Source organism: Pholis gunnellus (genome assembly GCF_910591455.1).
Source record: "Pholis gunnellus genome assembly, chromosome: 18".
NCBI classification, from domain to species: Eukaryota; Metazoa; Chordata; class Actinopteri; order Perciformes; family Pholidae; genus Pholis; species Pholis gunnellus.
This window is the reverse complement of record NC_136545.1, coordinates 19,689,287-19,702,317: the sequence shown is the minus strand read 5'-3', so window position 1 is coordinate 19,702,317 and position 13,031 is coordinate 19,689,287. Positions and strand designations below refer to the sequence as shown.

The 13,031-nt window shown below is 43.5% G+C and overlaps 1 protein-coding gene across 1 annotated transcript in view; it reads right to left on the bottom strand.

Annotated features, from left to right (window-relative positions):
• Positions 1-1,633: 1,633 nt before the first annotated feature.
• LOC306710677 (zinc finger SWIM domain-containing protein 6-like) overlaps positions 1,634-13,031 on the bottom strand; it is a gene marked incomplete at its 5' end in the record, with an annotated part of 34,212 nt that continues 22,814 nt past the window's right edge. The window contains 10 exons of the mRNA XM_079179319.1: positions 1,634-4,338; positions 5,418-5,499; positions 5,588-5,751; positions 5,970-6,127; positions 7,173-7,308; positions 9,073-9,333; positions 10,532-10,678; positions 11,217-11,363; positions 11,461-11,637; positions 12,444-12,623. Coding sequence (XP_079035445.1) covers positions 3,476-4,338; positions 5,418-5,499; positions 5,588-5,751; positions 5,970-6,127; positions 7,173-7,308; positions 9,073-9,333; positions 10,532-10,678; positions 11,217-11,363; positions 11,461-11,637; positions 12,444-12,623 — 2,315 coding nt within the window. The 3' untranslated portion in view covers positions 1,634-3,475. The remainder of the gene's footprint in view (positions 4,339-5,417; positions 5,500-5,587; positions 5,752-5,969; positions 6,128-7,172; positions 7,309-9,072; positions 9,334-10,531; positions 10,679-11,216; positions 11,364-11,460; positions 11,638-12,443; positions 12,624-13,031) is intronic.

Below are 13,031 nucleotides of genomic sequence, written 5' to 3'. Positions count from 1 at the left end.
TAGATGTTCATAGTTCTAGCATTCTTACAATATTTATATGAGAAAAAAAGATAAACAAAAAGGTAGGAAGGAGCATAACGTATAAAGAGGGAAGCAAACACAAATATATATATATATATATATATATATATATATATATATATATATATATATATATATACATATATATTTGTAAGAATCCCTACATACAGAAACTCAAAAACTACAGTGCGATCAATTGTTTTTTTATGGAGTTTAAATATAAAATATCATATTAAAAAATGGCACATATAAGAATAAAATGAAATAAGAATTACTAGTGCTAAACACGATGCTAACATAGCGTTAAGATGACGTCATCCCGCTGATAATTCATCCTGTGAATTTCTGACATCTGATATCCTGTGACAAACCACCTCTGCAGTTCCCATAATAGATAAAACGGAGTCGATGTGGCAGCAGGAGTGGAATAACAGGCCGGACCGCGCTGGCTATGTGTGATGGAAGGTGATAACATTTATCTAGCTGTTACAGAATCAAGCTGCTGTCTGGTTACAGGATCTACTTCTGATTGACGTACAGACCGGTTTGTTGCGCCCGTGTGGTCCCAAAGAAATAGCCTGAAGTAGTGATGGCATGTGGGATTGAGTGCACAGAGATTCAGCATGATGTGTGTGTGTGTGTGTGTGTGTGTGTGTGTGTGTGTGTGTGTGTGTGTGTGTGTGTGTGTGTGTGTGTGTGTGTGTGTGTGTGTGACGGCGTGATGCCGGTGAGATGTTGGAGACTTTAGATGCGAATCACGAGATCACCTGCTGCCTGAGCTGCGAGAAACAACGGACCGGAAGCTCAGAGGAATCTCTCGTCGGTAAACATTGTGCTGCAATAATGTGGTAATATTTAAGCATGTTGAAAAATATTTTGTGTAGAATATACAATATGGTAAAGTATAATATGTATATTAAATCTTGATAGTGGTTCAGTTCATCTTCATGGCTGCAGTTCACTCATTTTAATTTAACATGTAAAACATTCACAAAGTGTAGAAATAACAGAGTGAATCCGATGACGCGTCAGGATTAAAGTCTGCAGTTTGAACCGTGTTTCCATCATTTCGCGCTCCTTTTGTTTCCTCAACAAAACTTCCTTTTTGTACGAGCTTCCTGTCCACAACAGGCCCCCTTTGCAACAGACAGGAAGTGGGATGAGGAAAGCTTAAAATTCCTAAATTATCTCTGCAGGAAGTAAAAGCAGCACTAAGAGAAACGATGACTTCCTCTTCGAGGACATTAATCTGTGAGACGGTTCTCCCTCAGAACCAAACTCGGCTTTAGATAAACATCTGTGTCCACATCCTGCTGCTGGACAGATGTTCACGAGCACGACTGGTGTTGATGAAACACTGACGGCTCCATTAGACTCTGGTGAGCAGAGCAGCAGTATTGAGATCCTTTACCTCAGTACAAGTACTCCACTACAAGTAAAAGTCCTGCATTCGAAACCCGACTCAAGTAAAAGTATCATCAGTTAAACGTTCTGTGTTTTTCTATTAAATATGATTAATACCATGGCTGCTGCATTTACATGCATCGACATCTGAAATCCTCAGTTTATAGAATTAAGAACACAAAGACTTAGTCCTCTGAAAAAAAACGAATTTAATTAAAACAAAATGTTGATTCATTAACAAGTTTATAAAACAGTGATTTTAGTTACATAAATAAATCGATCAGTGTATCAAATCTTAGTTTCAACTTCATGAGCATGTCGACACGGTTGTACAATCGTTTACCTAACGTAATAAATAAAATGGGAGCATGTTTCCAAAACAAAGAGCTACGAACAAGAGACGACACTGAAAAAACAGATGAAGTTGAGCTTTAAGCACAGAACACAGTTCAGTTAAAAATAATTAACGATACAAAAAAAGAAAAAAGGTTGTAACCAAAGTTGTGTTGGCGTATGAGAAAGGTTTGGTAGTTAGAACTCCCATTTGGTTATTTTAAAGCATTAAGACAAGGCAAGAAAGAAGGCTGTTCTTGTGTGAGAGACTCTAGAGAAAAAGTTAAAGAGGAAAATAAAAAAAATGGAAAAAGTCAAGACCGACATTAAAGAGCAACTTTCGTCCTGCACAGTTGGGATGTCAGAAGACATGAAACAGAATATATTTTGTGTGACCGGATCACCACAGAAGGCAGATCTCTCTCTCTCCAACACGTCGCAGCTGTATTCCTCCGCCGCTTCGCCTCGACAGTCGTCTCTTTCTCTCGACTCCTACAATCCTCAATACGCTCCTCTGTTCAGGAGAACACACACACACACTTTGCACGTCCACTTCCTGTCTTGGTTTCTACAGTTCATTACATGTCTGCAGAGCCAAACATGTTCTTCTGTTTGGAATTGGCCCCTGATGCGATGCAAGGCGAACGTTTTTTTGAAGTCCTTCTGATATGTTTCAAAAATCAAAAAAGTACTGCAGCTTCAAGTATTGTGCCTTACATAGAATATTCTGTCATAAATTAGTTAACATATACATTTTTTTTTCCAATACTCAGACATATACTTTCATATATACACACACACACACACACACACACACACACACGCACACACAGGACAATAAAATGCTTTTGTTCTCTTTTCCTTTGTTTTTTGTCAGCTTTTCTTTCTTCTTTTCTTAGAAATCCCTGAGAATGTAAGTCGACAGTTTTGTTTCTGCGTTCCTGTGACAGTAAATTAAGCACACACTGAATGTTTGAGACGACACTGCGAAGCCAAAACAAAATCAGACTGAAGATGGAAAACAAAATAATCCGAACCCAGTAAAAATGAATTGTGAACTTCTCTTTGTCTTCACAGGTCAGATGGCGAAGGACTCGGAGGGGGAAAGAGTAAAGCTGGATCCTTAAAAAGAGGTACTGGTCACTTCAGATGGAGTCTTTCTCCATTTGGTTTAAAGCCGTTCGTCTTCTTCTTTGAGGCTGTTGAACGTTAGCTGAGGGAAGTAGGAGGTGCATGGTGGACATTTTGCCACTGGACAATACAGTATAATATACTCAGTGTAAAACTCTTACTCTCTCACTTTCATACATATATAAAGGGAAATACACGAACTTCCACGAATCGACTCCTTCTGCAAACGTAATGTTTTATACACATCAATCACCAGCTGTTCCTTTTGTGGTTTAACAGTGTTTTCTTTTTCTCCTTCAATTTCAAAACTTGTCATTTTTAGGGAGAAAATTCACCCTGAAACACATCTCGTATCTTATTCCCGGGACGTCCCGTTAGTCGGTGGTCCTGCTCGGGTACGACTCACAATGAAAAGGAAACATTCGCCGTGAATGAACGCGACTTATTCCCCTTCAGGAAACCGTGTTCATCGTCACATTCAACCTCGCGGTAGGAATAAGATTTGCATGAATGTTGTTTCAGGAGGATTTTCACTTCAAGTTAGAAAGGATGTATGTATATATAAAAAGGGTTTTGGTTCGTTGGATCAACCAAATCTTTCCCTAACGAGCATCATGAGTTTCTTCTTGCCCTTGTAAATCTGTTTCAGGTTGTCTATGAACTGCGTGAACTGGATGTGTCCGTCGTGCGCCATCAGGAACGTCTCTCTGGCTTTACTGAGGAACTCGATGAACTCGCTGTAGTGCCGCGGGCTGATGTGCGTCAGCCGGGAGTGCGTCGTGTTGATGTAGGCGCCGATCGTGGCGTCCAGCAGCTGCCTGAGCGGCGCCTTGTCCAGAGGCATCAGCTTCCCGGAGTTCCTGCGACTGTGCAGCGCCACCATGCCCGGCGTCGTCAGCGTGCACCGCCGCAGTATGTCCGACAAGACGGTGGCGCACTTCACGCTCTTCACCACCAGGGGGATGACCGAGGCCAGTTCGTTCTTCCCCAGCGAGTGGCTGAGCGCGCACGCCCACAGCACGTCGTTTATCGCCGGGTGCGTGTCTTGGTTGTAGCTGAGGTTCAGGTGAGTCATGGCTAACGTCGCCAGCTTGTAGGCCCTCATCGGGTACCCGCGGTGCTCCATGTAGCGGGCTATCGTAAACAGCTGCGTGTAGTTCATTCCCGTGGCGGCCGCGTCCAGTACAATCTGATAGGCCGTTTCGAAGGCGATGTGGTCCTTCTCGCAGAGCGTGAGGGCCGAGAGGGCACAGTTTTGGGGGTCCTTCATGGCGCACTGCAGGGCCAGCGTGCGGGCCGAGTTGGCCAGGTTCTCCTGCTGGTGGCAGTCCAGGTGCAGGCGGACGATGGTGCTGTTGGACATCACGGTGCTCGCCACCACGCTGGTGGCCTCGGTCGGGGTGAAGAGGGTGAACCAGCTCTGCATGATGCTGTCCAACGCAAACACACCTGGACAGAGAAGAAGAGAAACCTTAGTTTAAGATCTTACCGACGGAAACGCTTTTAAAGTTCATTGTGGTGTTCCACAAGGTTCAATCATAGGAACTCTTCTTTTTCCATTTGATGTATTATACGTTGTAAAAATAGAACAAAGTCATCGTATAGTACGTCTTTAAATAGGGTTGATTTGCAGTCACAACAATCTAAACCGTCACCATGTTTACCCTTTAAATCCTGCTGTCTAGACCGAATAAATGACTTCCGGCAAAATGACAAAATAAATACGACATTCTCGCGGTGACCTTTTACCTCGTAATCCGATATTCTATTTCTAATTCTCTGACATTAGAAGGCTCGGCCGCAACTGGCACGTTATCAATGAGTCCTTTTAAACCCGGCTCACAGAAACAGGGACTCCTTGTCGCTCCCAAAACATTCACAAGAAATCCTCTGGGAGGGTTCTTTCCCCCCCCGACAGAGCTCCGTCCCTCTGGGCACGACTTCCTGTCCACTTCAGGGAAAATACAGCCGCTGGGTTTCAGTATTCAAGTCCCAACAAGAGGTCTACTTAATCAGCCCAAAGCCCACAATCTTCTATAATTACTAGCCTGCCAGTCATTCCTTCCCTCCAAAATCCCCATTTCACACAGATTTACAGGCTTGTTTTTATTGACTCCATACAAACAATAACTATATTTACTTTAGGACATTTTTTGTGGTACTACATTTATTTTACAGCTGCATGTTGTAGTTCTACAAAGTTTTAATAAAGAAAACAATTTATAAAATGATCTGACTACATGATTATTTGAGGACCAACAAATCCTAAAAGCCTTGTTTTCTTATAGTTCGCATCCAAACATGGTTAAAGGCCGCTACATTCTCATTTATAACACTATTATAACAGTCGGGCTCTAGAATGAATAGTCCTATAATGCAATAAAAAGGACAACGTTGTTCATTTCATGTTTCCAGAGAGGAGGGGCTGCTTATGTTTGTTTTTTTCAGTGTGAAATCAAAAGACCAACTGCTGCAAAAATAACCACGTTTTAAGGTTAATTCACTTTTCACGGGAAACACAAACTCACCAGCTTCAGTAGCGCAGGTGACCAGCCATCGCACCATCTCTCTCCTCCGCCAGTTCAAGGTCGACAGCGTCATCCTCATCACCTGTGAGAAACCAGAGGTTAGCTCCGAACCTGCTTCATATTAATTCTGTTTCTCTGTGTGTGTTGTTGTTGTTGTTGTTGTTGTTTACCTGGAGACCCAGCTCCAGGGACACTTTAAGCAGCGTGATGTCCGGCAGGCTGTCCATGAGAGTGGCGATCTTGAAGGCGTCCTGGGCCAGTTTGAAGATGTGAGACGAGGAGTGGATGTTCTTCTGGATCGACTCCAACACCGTCTCCAGTTTACGAGCGTCGCCTGGTAACAACAAACAAACACACAAACAAACAAACAAAGTCATTGTTAGTTTTCAACAATCTAAACACACTACATGAGTGCTGCTGTTTTGAACACCGATAAACACTTTTGCGCTCAGATGTGGTTGAAAAACGTTGTATGAACGCGTCTGTTTCGAGCACACAAACACACATGAAGTCTTAATAAGTGTGTGTGTGTGTGTGTGTGTGTGTGTGTACCTTTAGCAGCAGTGAGCATGGTGGAGGCCAGTTCACACTGTTGGGTCTCTATGTGGCTGAGGGTGAACCAGCGGGGGAGGCGGTTGGGCACCATGGACACGATGTGGTGAGGCCGAGACAAGTCGCCGGACGGGGACGTGGACTCCAGGACCGGCAACCTGAGCACACGAGTAAGAGAAACAGTTCTTTATTTAGACGTTACTTCTAGAGAATCAATCAATAGTTTTCCTGAGAACAGGTTTATAAAGAAGTCCTCTCATAGCTGCTGTGAGACCACGTCTCTGTCGTCTGGAATAAAACATGTATAAAGATTTACATTTCATAAAAATCAAAGCGCTTCCATTCGGCCGAGACGACGTAAACTTCTCGTAACACCCGGGGAGGAAACTAACAGCTCGTATTTATTATTCACACATTTTTATATAAAACTGGTTTTCAGCAGCGTTAAATAATTCAGTGAATATTCCAGTGAGGAGGAGGTGTTTGTCATTAAACGGATCCTGAATCTAGATCTCTGGATCCGCTCACAGACCAAAGGAGACATTTACAGGTTTCTGTCCGATCCGGAGCAGAAACTCGTTCTTTGTGTTCGTCCTCTCGTCCGTCAGCAGGACGTCCACACTGAGCTGCACAGTTTAAAACACATCCGTTTCTCTCCGATTCAGCACTTTTTTTGGGCCGTTTTTTTCTTTCCCAAGAAGCGCTTTCTCAGACTTCCTCTGAATATTAAATTATTATATTGCTGTTTCAGTGTGTTCGAGGAAAACTCAACTTAATAAGGACTTTCTGCTGCCTCTAACTTTCTCATTTTAAACGTTAATTCAGCCGAACACGCAGCAGAAACTGCTGTCGTTTAAGTATTAATCTTGATTTTGAAGTACTTTCACTTTTGGTACTTTAAGTATATTTTGATACCAATACTTTTGTACTTCTACTTAAACATTTTGAAGGAACATTACTTGTAACAGAATGTTTTCTACACTGAGGTAAAAGCTATTTGTACTTTAGTCAAACATCCGAGTACGTCTTCCAGCTCAGTGAGAGATGAAGACTAAGATACGTTCGTGATCATAGAACACGATACTCGACATTTATATCCGTCTTCTCTCTGCACGTTTTAGCCTTTGACCATCAGATTATCTCAACGATGGTCCTGAACGCGGGCAGACGGAAGCTTTACAAACAGGACGAGCTTCTACTCACCGCATGGCCCTCAGTGCAATTTTGTACGCCAGTTCGGCGTCGTGAGGTAGCAGAGAGGTGAAGAGATACTTGGCAAAGGTGTGCATGGGGACGCTTTCTCTGTAGAGCAGCTCCCCGAGACCGCTGTAGGGACCAGCTGGAAGACACAAGGACAGGAAACAGTTAACGGAGAACTCAGAGCTCCCGTACAGGACCGGACGCCCGGGCTGGTTTAAACAGTTTAAAACAGTTTCAGGATGACGATCACTGAGACTTCCTGAAACACGCGAGGACGACGCGCAGAGAGGAATTACAAGAAACCGACGAGTTTAAGAGTCGACGGCTTCGAGGAAAAGATCATTACTGCTTTTCTGTAAAGCAGCGGTTTGTCCGCGTTCTAAAGGATGAGACTGGTGTTAATCTAGTTAATCTATTGGTTCTTTCTGAGGACGTAAACCTTCAAAAGAGGGTCACAAATATATAGTTTCATCAGAAACAAAAGCTCAATAATCTCCTAAAACAGCTGATCACTGTAGTTCATTTTATTGTGGACGTAGGAAAAGGAGCGAGAGGTGATGAAACTATTTGAAGTTTTAAGATAAAGTATCATTTTTCATTACAAATTTAGAAATCACAGGTTCAAAGCATCAGTCTGGTGTTATTTTATATCTTTAATATTGTCAACAAATCCCATTAAAAAGGAGCAACGATGTGGAATTACGTCACAAATACAGTTTCATTTTCTCATTGAAGTCTAATTTCCTAAAACAAACCGGAGGAAATGGTGCATTTGTTGGGGACTATTTTCAGCGGCGGATTAATCCACATTTGGTGCTTTAGTGAGTATTAATACATTGTGTGTGTGTTGATGGAGGATCATCAGCGAGGCTCAGTGATGTGTGTTAATGCAGCGCTACGGCTCACAGGAAGAACAGATTATTGATACTTTAAGGATACATTTCTTGTTGATTTTGATCTTTTCCTCAGATTTGTTGATAATGAGATAATAACACTTCCTGTGTGCCTCCACTTTAAATAAAGTCACAATGTGAGCGGCTCAATCGTTCGTGGGTTTGGAGAGAAGAAGACCTTGAACCACGATGAGCAACAACACACACACACACACACACACACACAACGTCCTCAAACAGACAATGCAAACAACACACTCACTCGTGAATACAGAAGTACAAAGTGTGAAAGTACACAGAGTTGACACAGACAATAAAAGCACAAAGAGCTGCTTGTGGTTCAGGGTGTGTACACGATGCGTGTACACGATGTGCGTACACGATGTGTGTCGCTCCTGCGTTTGGAAACATTTAAAGGAACAGTTCGACATTTGGGGAAACGCACAGTTAAACGTCAACAGAACCGACAGCTAGCTTAGCTTAGCATAAAGACTGGAAACGGGGGGAAACAGCTAGCATGGCTCCGTCCACAAAGGACAACAAAGTTGAATAAAGTTTAACAATTAACTACTATGTACAGATATAAATATGTATAAAATAAAAATAAAAGAAGAAACTTGTAGATCGGTATTCCTCTTTGTTAGATTAGCATCTCCGGTTAGCTTCATATTCAGCAAAAAAGTAAATGAACACATTTCCCAAAATGCCAAAGTATTCCTTTAAATGTTAACGGCCTGCTAACGCGCTACACTACGATGCTGAGCGTGGTAAATATTGCACCGGCGTGTTAGCATTTAGCACACGTGTGCAGCATTGTGCAGGAGGATTGCAGCTCAGGATTATTTTCAATATTGATTGTTTGATTTACAAAATGTCCAGAAATAATAAAACGCTCCCGTAAAAGGTTCAGACGTGTTATTTTGTCAGTGCAAAACCAAAACAAATAGAATTTAATATGAGAAGAAGAAAAGCAGCTCTTCATCCGTTCAAACACGCCGACGTGGACTCACCCTCGAGCAGGAACCCGGCTTGTTTCCTGAAGATCTTCACCAGCGCGTCGTCCGAGTCGACCTCCTGCAGCTTGGCCAATAGCTGCTCCTCGTTGCGACACACTTTCTCCTGAGCGTACAGGCCGTCGGGCATCACCCTCTGCTGGCCTAAGCCAATCAGAGCCGTCTCCACGGCCAGCGACGCGAACGACTCGCCCTCCTCCAGGAAATGCTGAGCCGGCAAAACGGGATGCTCCGTCCTCCTACACGAACCTGGTGAGCCTGAGGGGGGAGACGGGGGAGACGGGGGAGGGGGAGAGAGATGACTTAGAGAGGAGGGGGGAGTGAAGATGTTCCCTTTGGGCTGAGCCGAGTATCGATAAACCTATTGATCTATTTGTTCCTTCTGGTGTTCTCTCTTCAGAGGGTGTATCCTCCCGAGGACGGGAATCATGTGTTTTAATGGCTTTATGAGGTCTTGGCCGACGTCGCTGTTCATCCCAGGAGGCTCAACGGTCCCCAATGAATACACACATATATAAATAAGTATATATATATATATATATATATATATATAAAAATATATATCCTGGGAGTCCTAGTTGCAAACTTTCACGACGAGAGAAACAAACTGAAACCAGAACAGCCTCTCTGGTCCTCTCTGGCTGCAGCTCGTTGAAATCCGTCTCCCGTTCTGCATAATTAATGTGTTTTAATTGGAGTGTTTTTCCTGCTGCATTTCTTATTCATGAGCTGTTATTGGAGGACGACTGCGGGCCAATCAGCACGTCCCGTGTCATCGCCGCTGATTGCAACCCGAGGGCCTGCAGCTCCGACAGGAAGACGCAATCACTGCAGCCGTGTGTGCGTTTGTGTACTTTATCAAAGTACTGCGCTTTAGGGCAGTTTTGAGGTACTTTACTGGAGTGTTTTCCTTTTCTGCTACACAACATGTCAGAGGGAAATATTGTACTTTTTTAGAGCCAATAGATTCAGACACATTGTTGAAAAACGAACCCGGCGGTTCCCAAACTTTTTGTCTTGTGACGTTTTATATTTAAATAATCAGGGTCTAGTTTGGGATCCTTGTCAGAAGGAAAGTTTTATTTAAAAAAAACTTTTCGATGCCTTAAGAGGTGAAATCATCCAATAATTCACAAAATATAAAAAATTCTAATTAGTCAGAAAAACGTCTTCTCTCCCGTTAATCCTCTCAGGACCCCTCAGACTCATCTGGCGACCCTTCAGAAGGGCCCGACCCTTATGTTGGGAACTTAACAGCAACAAGTTGCTCTAAAATTAATTCATCAATAATCTAAAAAAAATGTCCCACAAAATCACATCCCTGTCAGTTATTCTCCCTTCTGTTGAGAACACTTCTAAAGGAACCACTTTCATTTGTAATGAAGTACTTTTACATTGTTGTACTGGTACTTTCACTTCAAGTACTTCCTCCAGCTCCGTGTATTTGTGTGTGTACCTGAGAAGTCGAGCCGAGAGGCGGCTCCGTCCTCGCTGCCCCGTCCCGTCTCCATCAGGGTGCTGAACAGGGTCCCGATGGGGTCCAGAGGGTGGCCCACCCAGCCCTCCAGGTTGGTCACCGACGTCACGCCTTTATGGAGCAGCTCTGCAGCAACAAACACAAACTATTGATTCATATTCATCATCAACGCTTCGGAGTCAAACTAATTTCATTTAAAAGTGCGATTTAATACCTGTTTCCCTGTCACACTGGTCATTATTAGAAGAATTATTTCTGAACATTTTGTCTGGACGTCCCAGCTGTAAATAATAATATTATCAGGAATATAATGAAGTCAATTAACATGAACTGGACCCAGAGAAGTGGCAGGAAATGAACGGCTGGATAAACCAATTAAAAGATAATAAAACGTAATTAATTCCTCCCGACAGTCGACAAACAAACACCAAAAGAAAAAGTAGAACTAATGTTTCAATGTTTTATAAGATCCTTCAGTTACACTGAAATGTTTTTCTTTCAGCACGTTACGATTTATTTGTTATTGTCCTTCGTCTTTGCTTTGTTCCCTAAAAACAACAAACATCTTTCCTTCATTTGAAGCTCTTAACTGTATTTTTTATTATTTTCTTTATGAGCCTCATTTAGACGTAATAATAAATGCGACTCTGAGGCAGGAACGGACCTTTTTTGTGCGTGCGGAAGAACTCCATCTGTTTCTGCTGCTGCCTCCTCAGCGTGTTCACGATGGAGATGGCGAGCCGCAGCGCCTCCTTCGGGTAACCGTGTGACCGCAGAGCGTCCACCCGGGCGCACGCCGTCGGGACGTGTTCTGAGGAGGAGGAGGAGGAGAAGAGATGATGTTTAGATGTCGACCTCTTGTTAATTAAACTCCCTCTCGTCTACACCAGGAGCGCCGGCTCTCTCACCGTGCCACAGCGGCCACCCTCGGCCGTCGAACAGCGAGCTGCTGAGGTTCTCGTGGTGGCAGTAGTTGGCGTAGTGGTCCTCGGTGATGATGTGCTGCAGGTGGGGGTCCTGCCAGTGCAGGTCGCAGGCCTCGATCGCCCGCGTGAACACCGTCCGGTGAGGCCGAGTGAGCGAGTCTGCGAGACACGAACACATCGGGGTTATTAAAGAACGATGCTGAAGATGCTGAGTGAGGAGAAAGGGACAGGTGCATGCTGGGACGTTAACTCAACATGAACACACAGATATGACACACATATCTCTAGATTCAGTGAATCGTACACTTTCCAGGGATAGTTGTCCGTACATCAGCGGGTGCTCTGCCAACAGGAACTGCTGATTCGGCATATTGTTAATGGTGCCACAATGTAAACAAACGTAGCCTGAGGCCGACTCACAGATAACATTATACGTCCTGTTGAAGCTCTGAAAAGTTTAAATAAAAGCAAGACGAAGACGTATAATATCTCTACGTTCATGTGTAGATATTTTGGGGCCGGCCCACAGCGTCGGACTGCTGTAGCAGGATAATAAAATAAATGTCGATAACGAATCAAAACCAGGAGCCATTACGGACAAAACGGCAGCAGTAATAACAGCGCCCGTCCTCTCTTTGGAAACATTTTTATTACTCCTCATAGAAACACTCGTCTGGATTTCCTGCTGCAGGACCTCAACTGTGTTATTAGACTCATTCTATTAGACACCGTAAAAAAGTAATACGGCTCAAAGGCACTGAGGTAGGAGGAGGGGGGGCAGGAGACTTAACAGTGTTAATACAGAGCAGGAGGAGGAGGAGGAGGAAGAGGAGGAAGAGGAGAAGAGAAAGAATCCTTCAGATGTAATGCAGGAGAGGATTTGGGAATATAGGATATGGGAATATATATATATATATATATATATATATATATATATATATATAATATAAATATAAAGGACTCACCTGGGTTACCTGGAGGACCTTGAGGCAGCGCGTTGGTCAGGTTGGTCAGCTCGCTGCCGTGGTTCCCGTCCTCCAGAGGACAGACGTCCACTCCGTTCCACCGGCGGAGCTGACGGAGCCAGAAGCCCTTCTGCTCTGGTTTGTAGTGAGGGTTCAACACGATGCACATCCACAGGGCTCCTACACACACACACACACACACACACACACACACACACACACACACACACATAACATAACATCAGGAGATGTAACACACACACACACTCTCTGCTCTCTTATGGTGCAGAAACACACGGCTGTAATCGTTAAGTGAACAAAATATGAAACACACCACAGAATGAGTTACTCTGCGTCATTCTCTCCTCTTAAAAGCTGAAGAATGCTAATTTAAATGAATAAAAGCACTGATTTCTGCAGCTTCTATTCTCGTCTAAAACGCTCAGATATATATTCAGTTTACTACGATGTGAGTCAACAATTCTCCCGTTTCAGAAGCGTGAACCATAAAATAATGTTTGGCTTTAAAACTGAGTAAACAGTTATTGACTCATTGACCAACTCAAGTTCTGCTACTTTGTCTCCTGA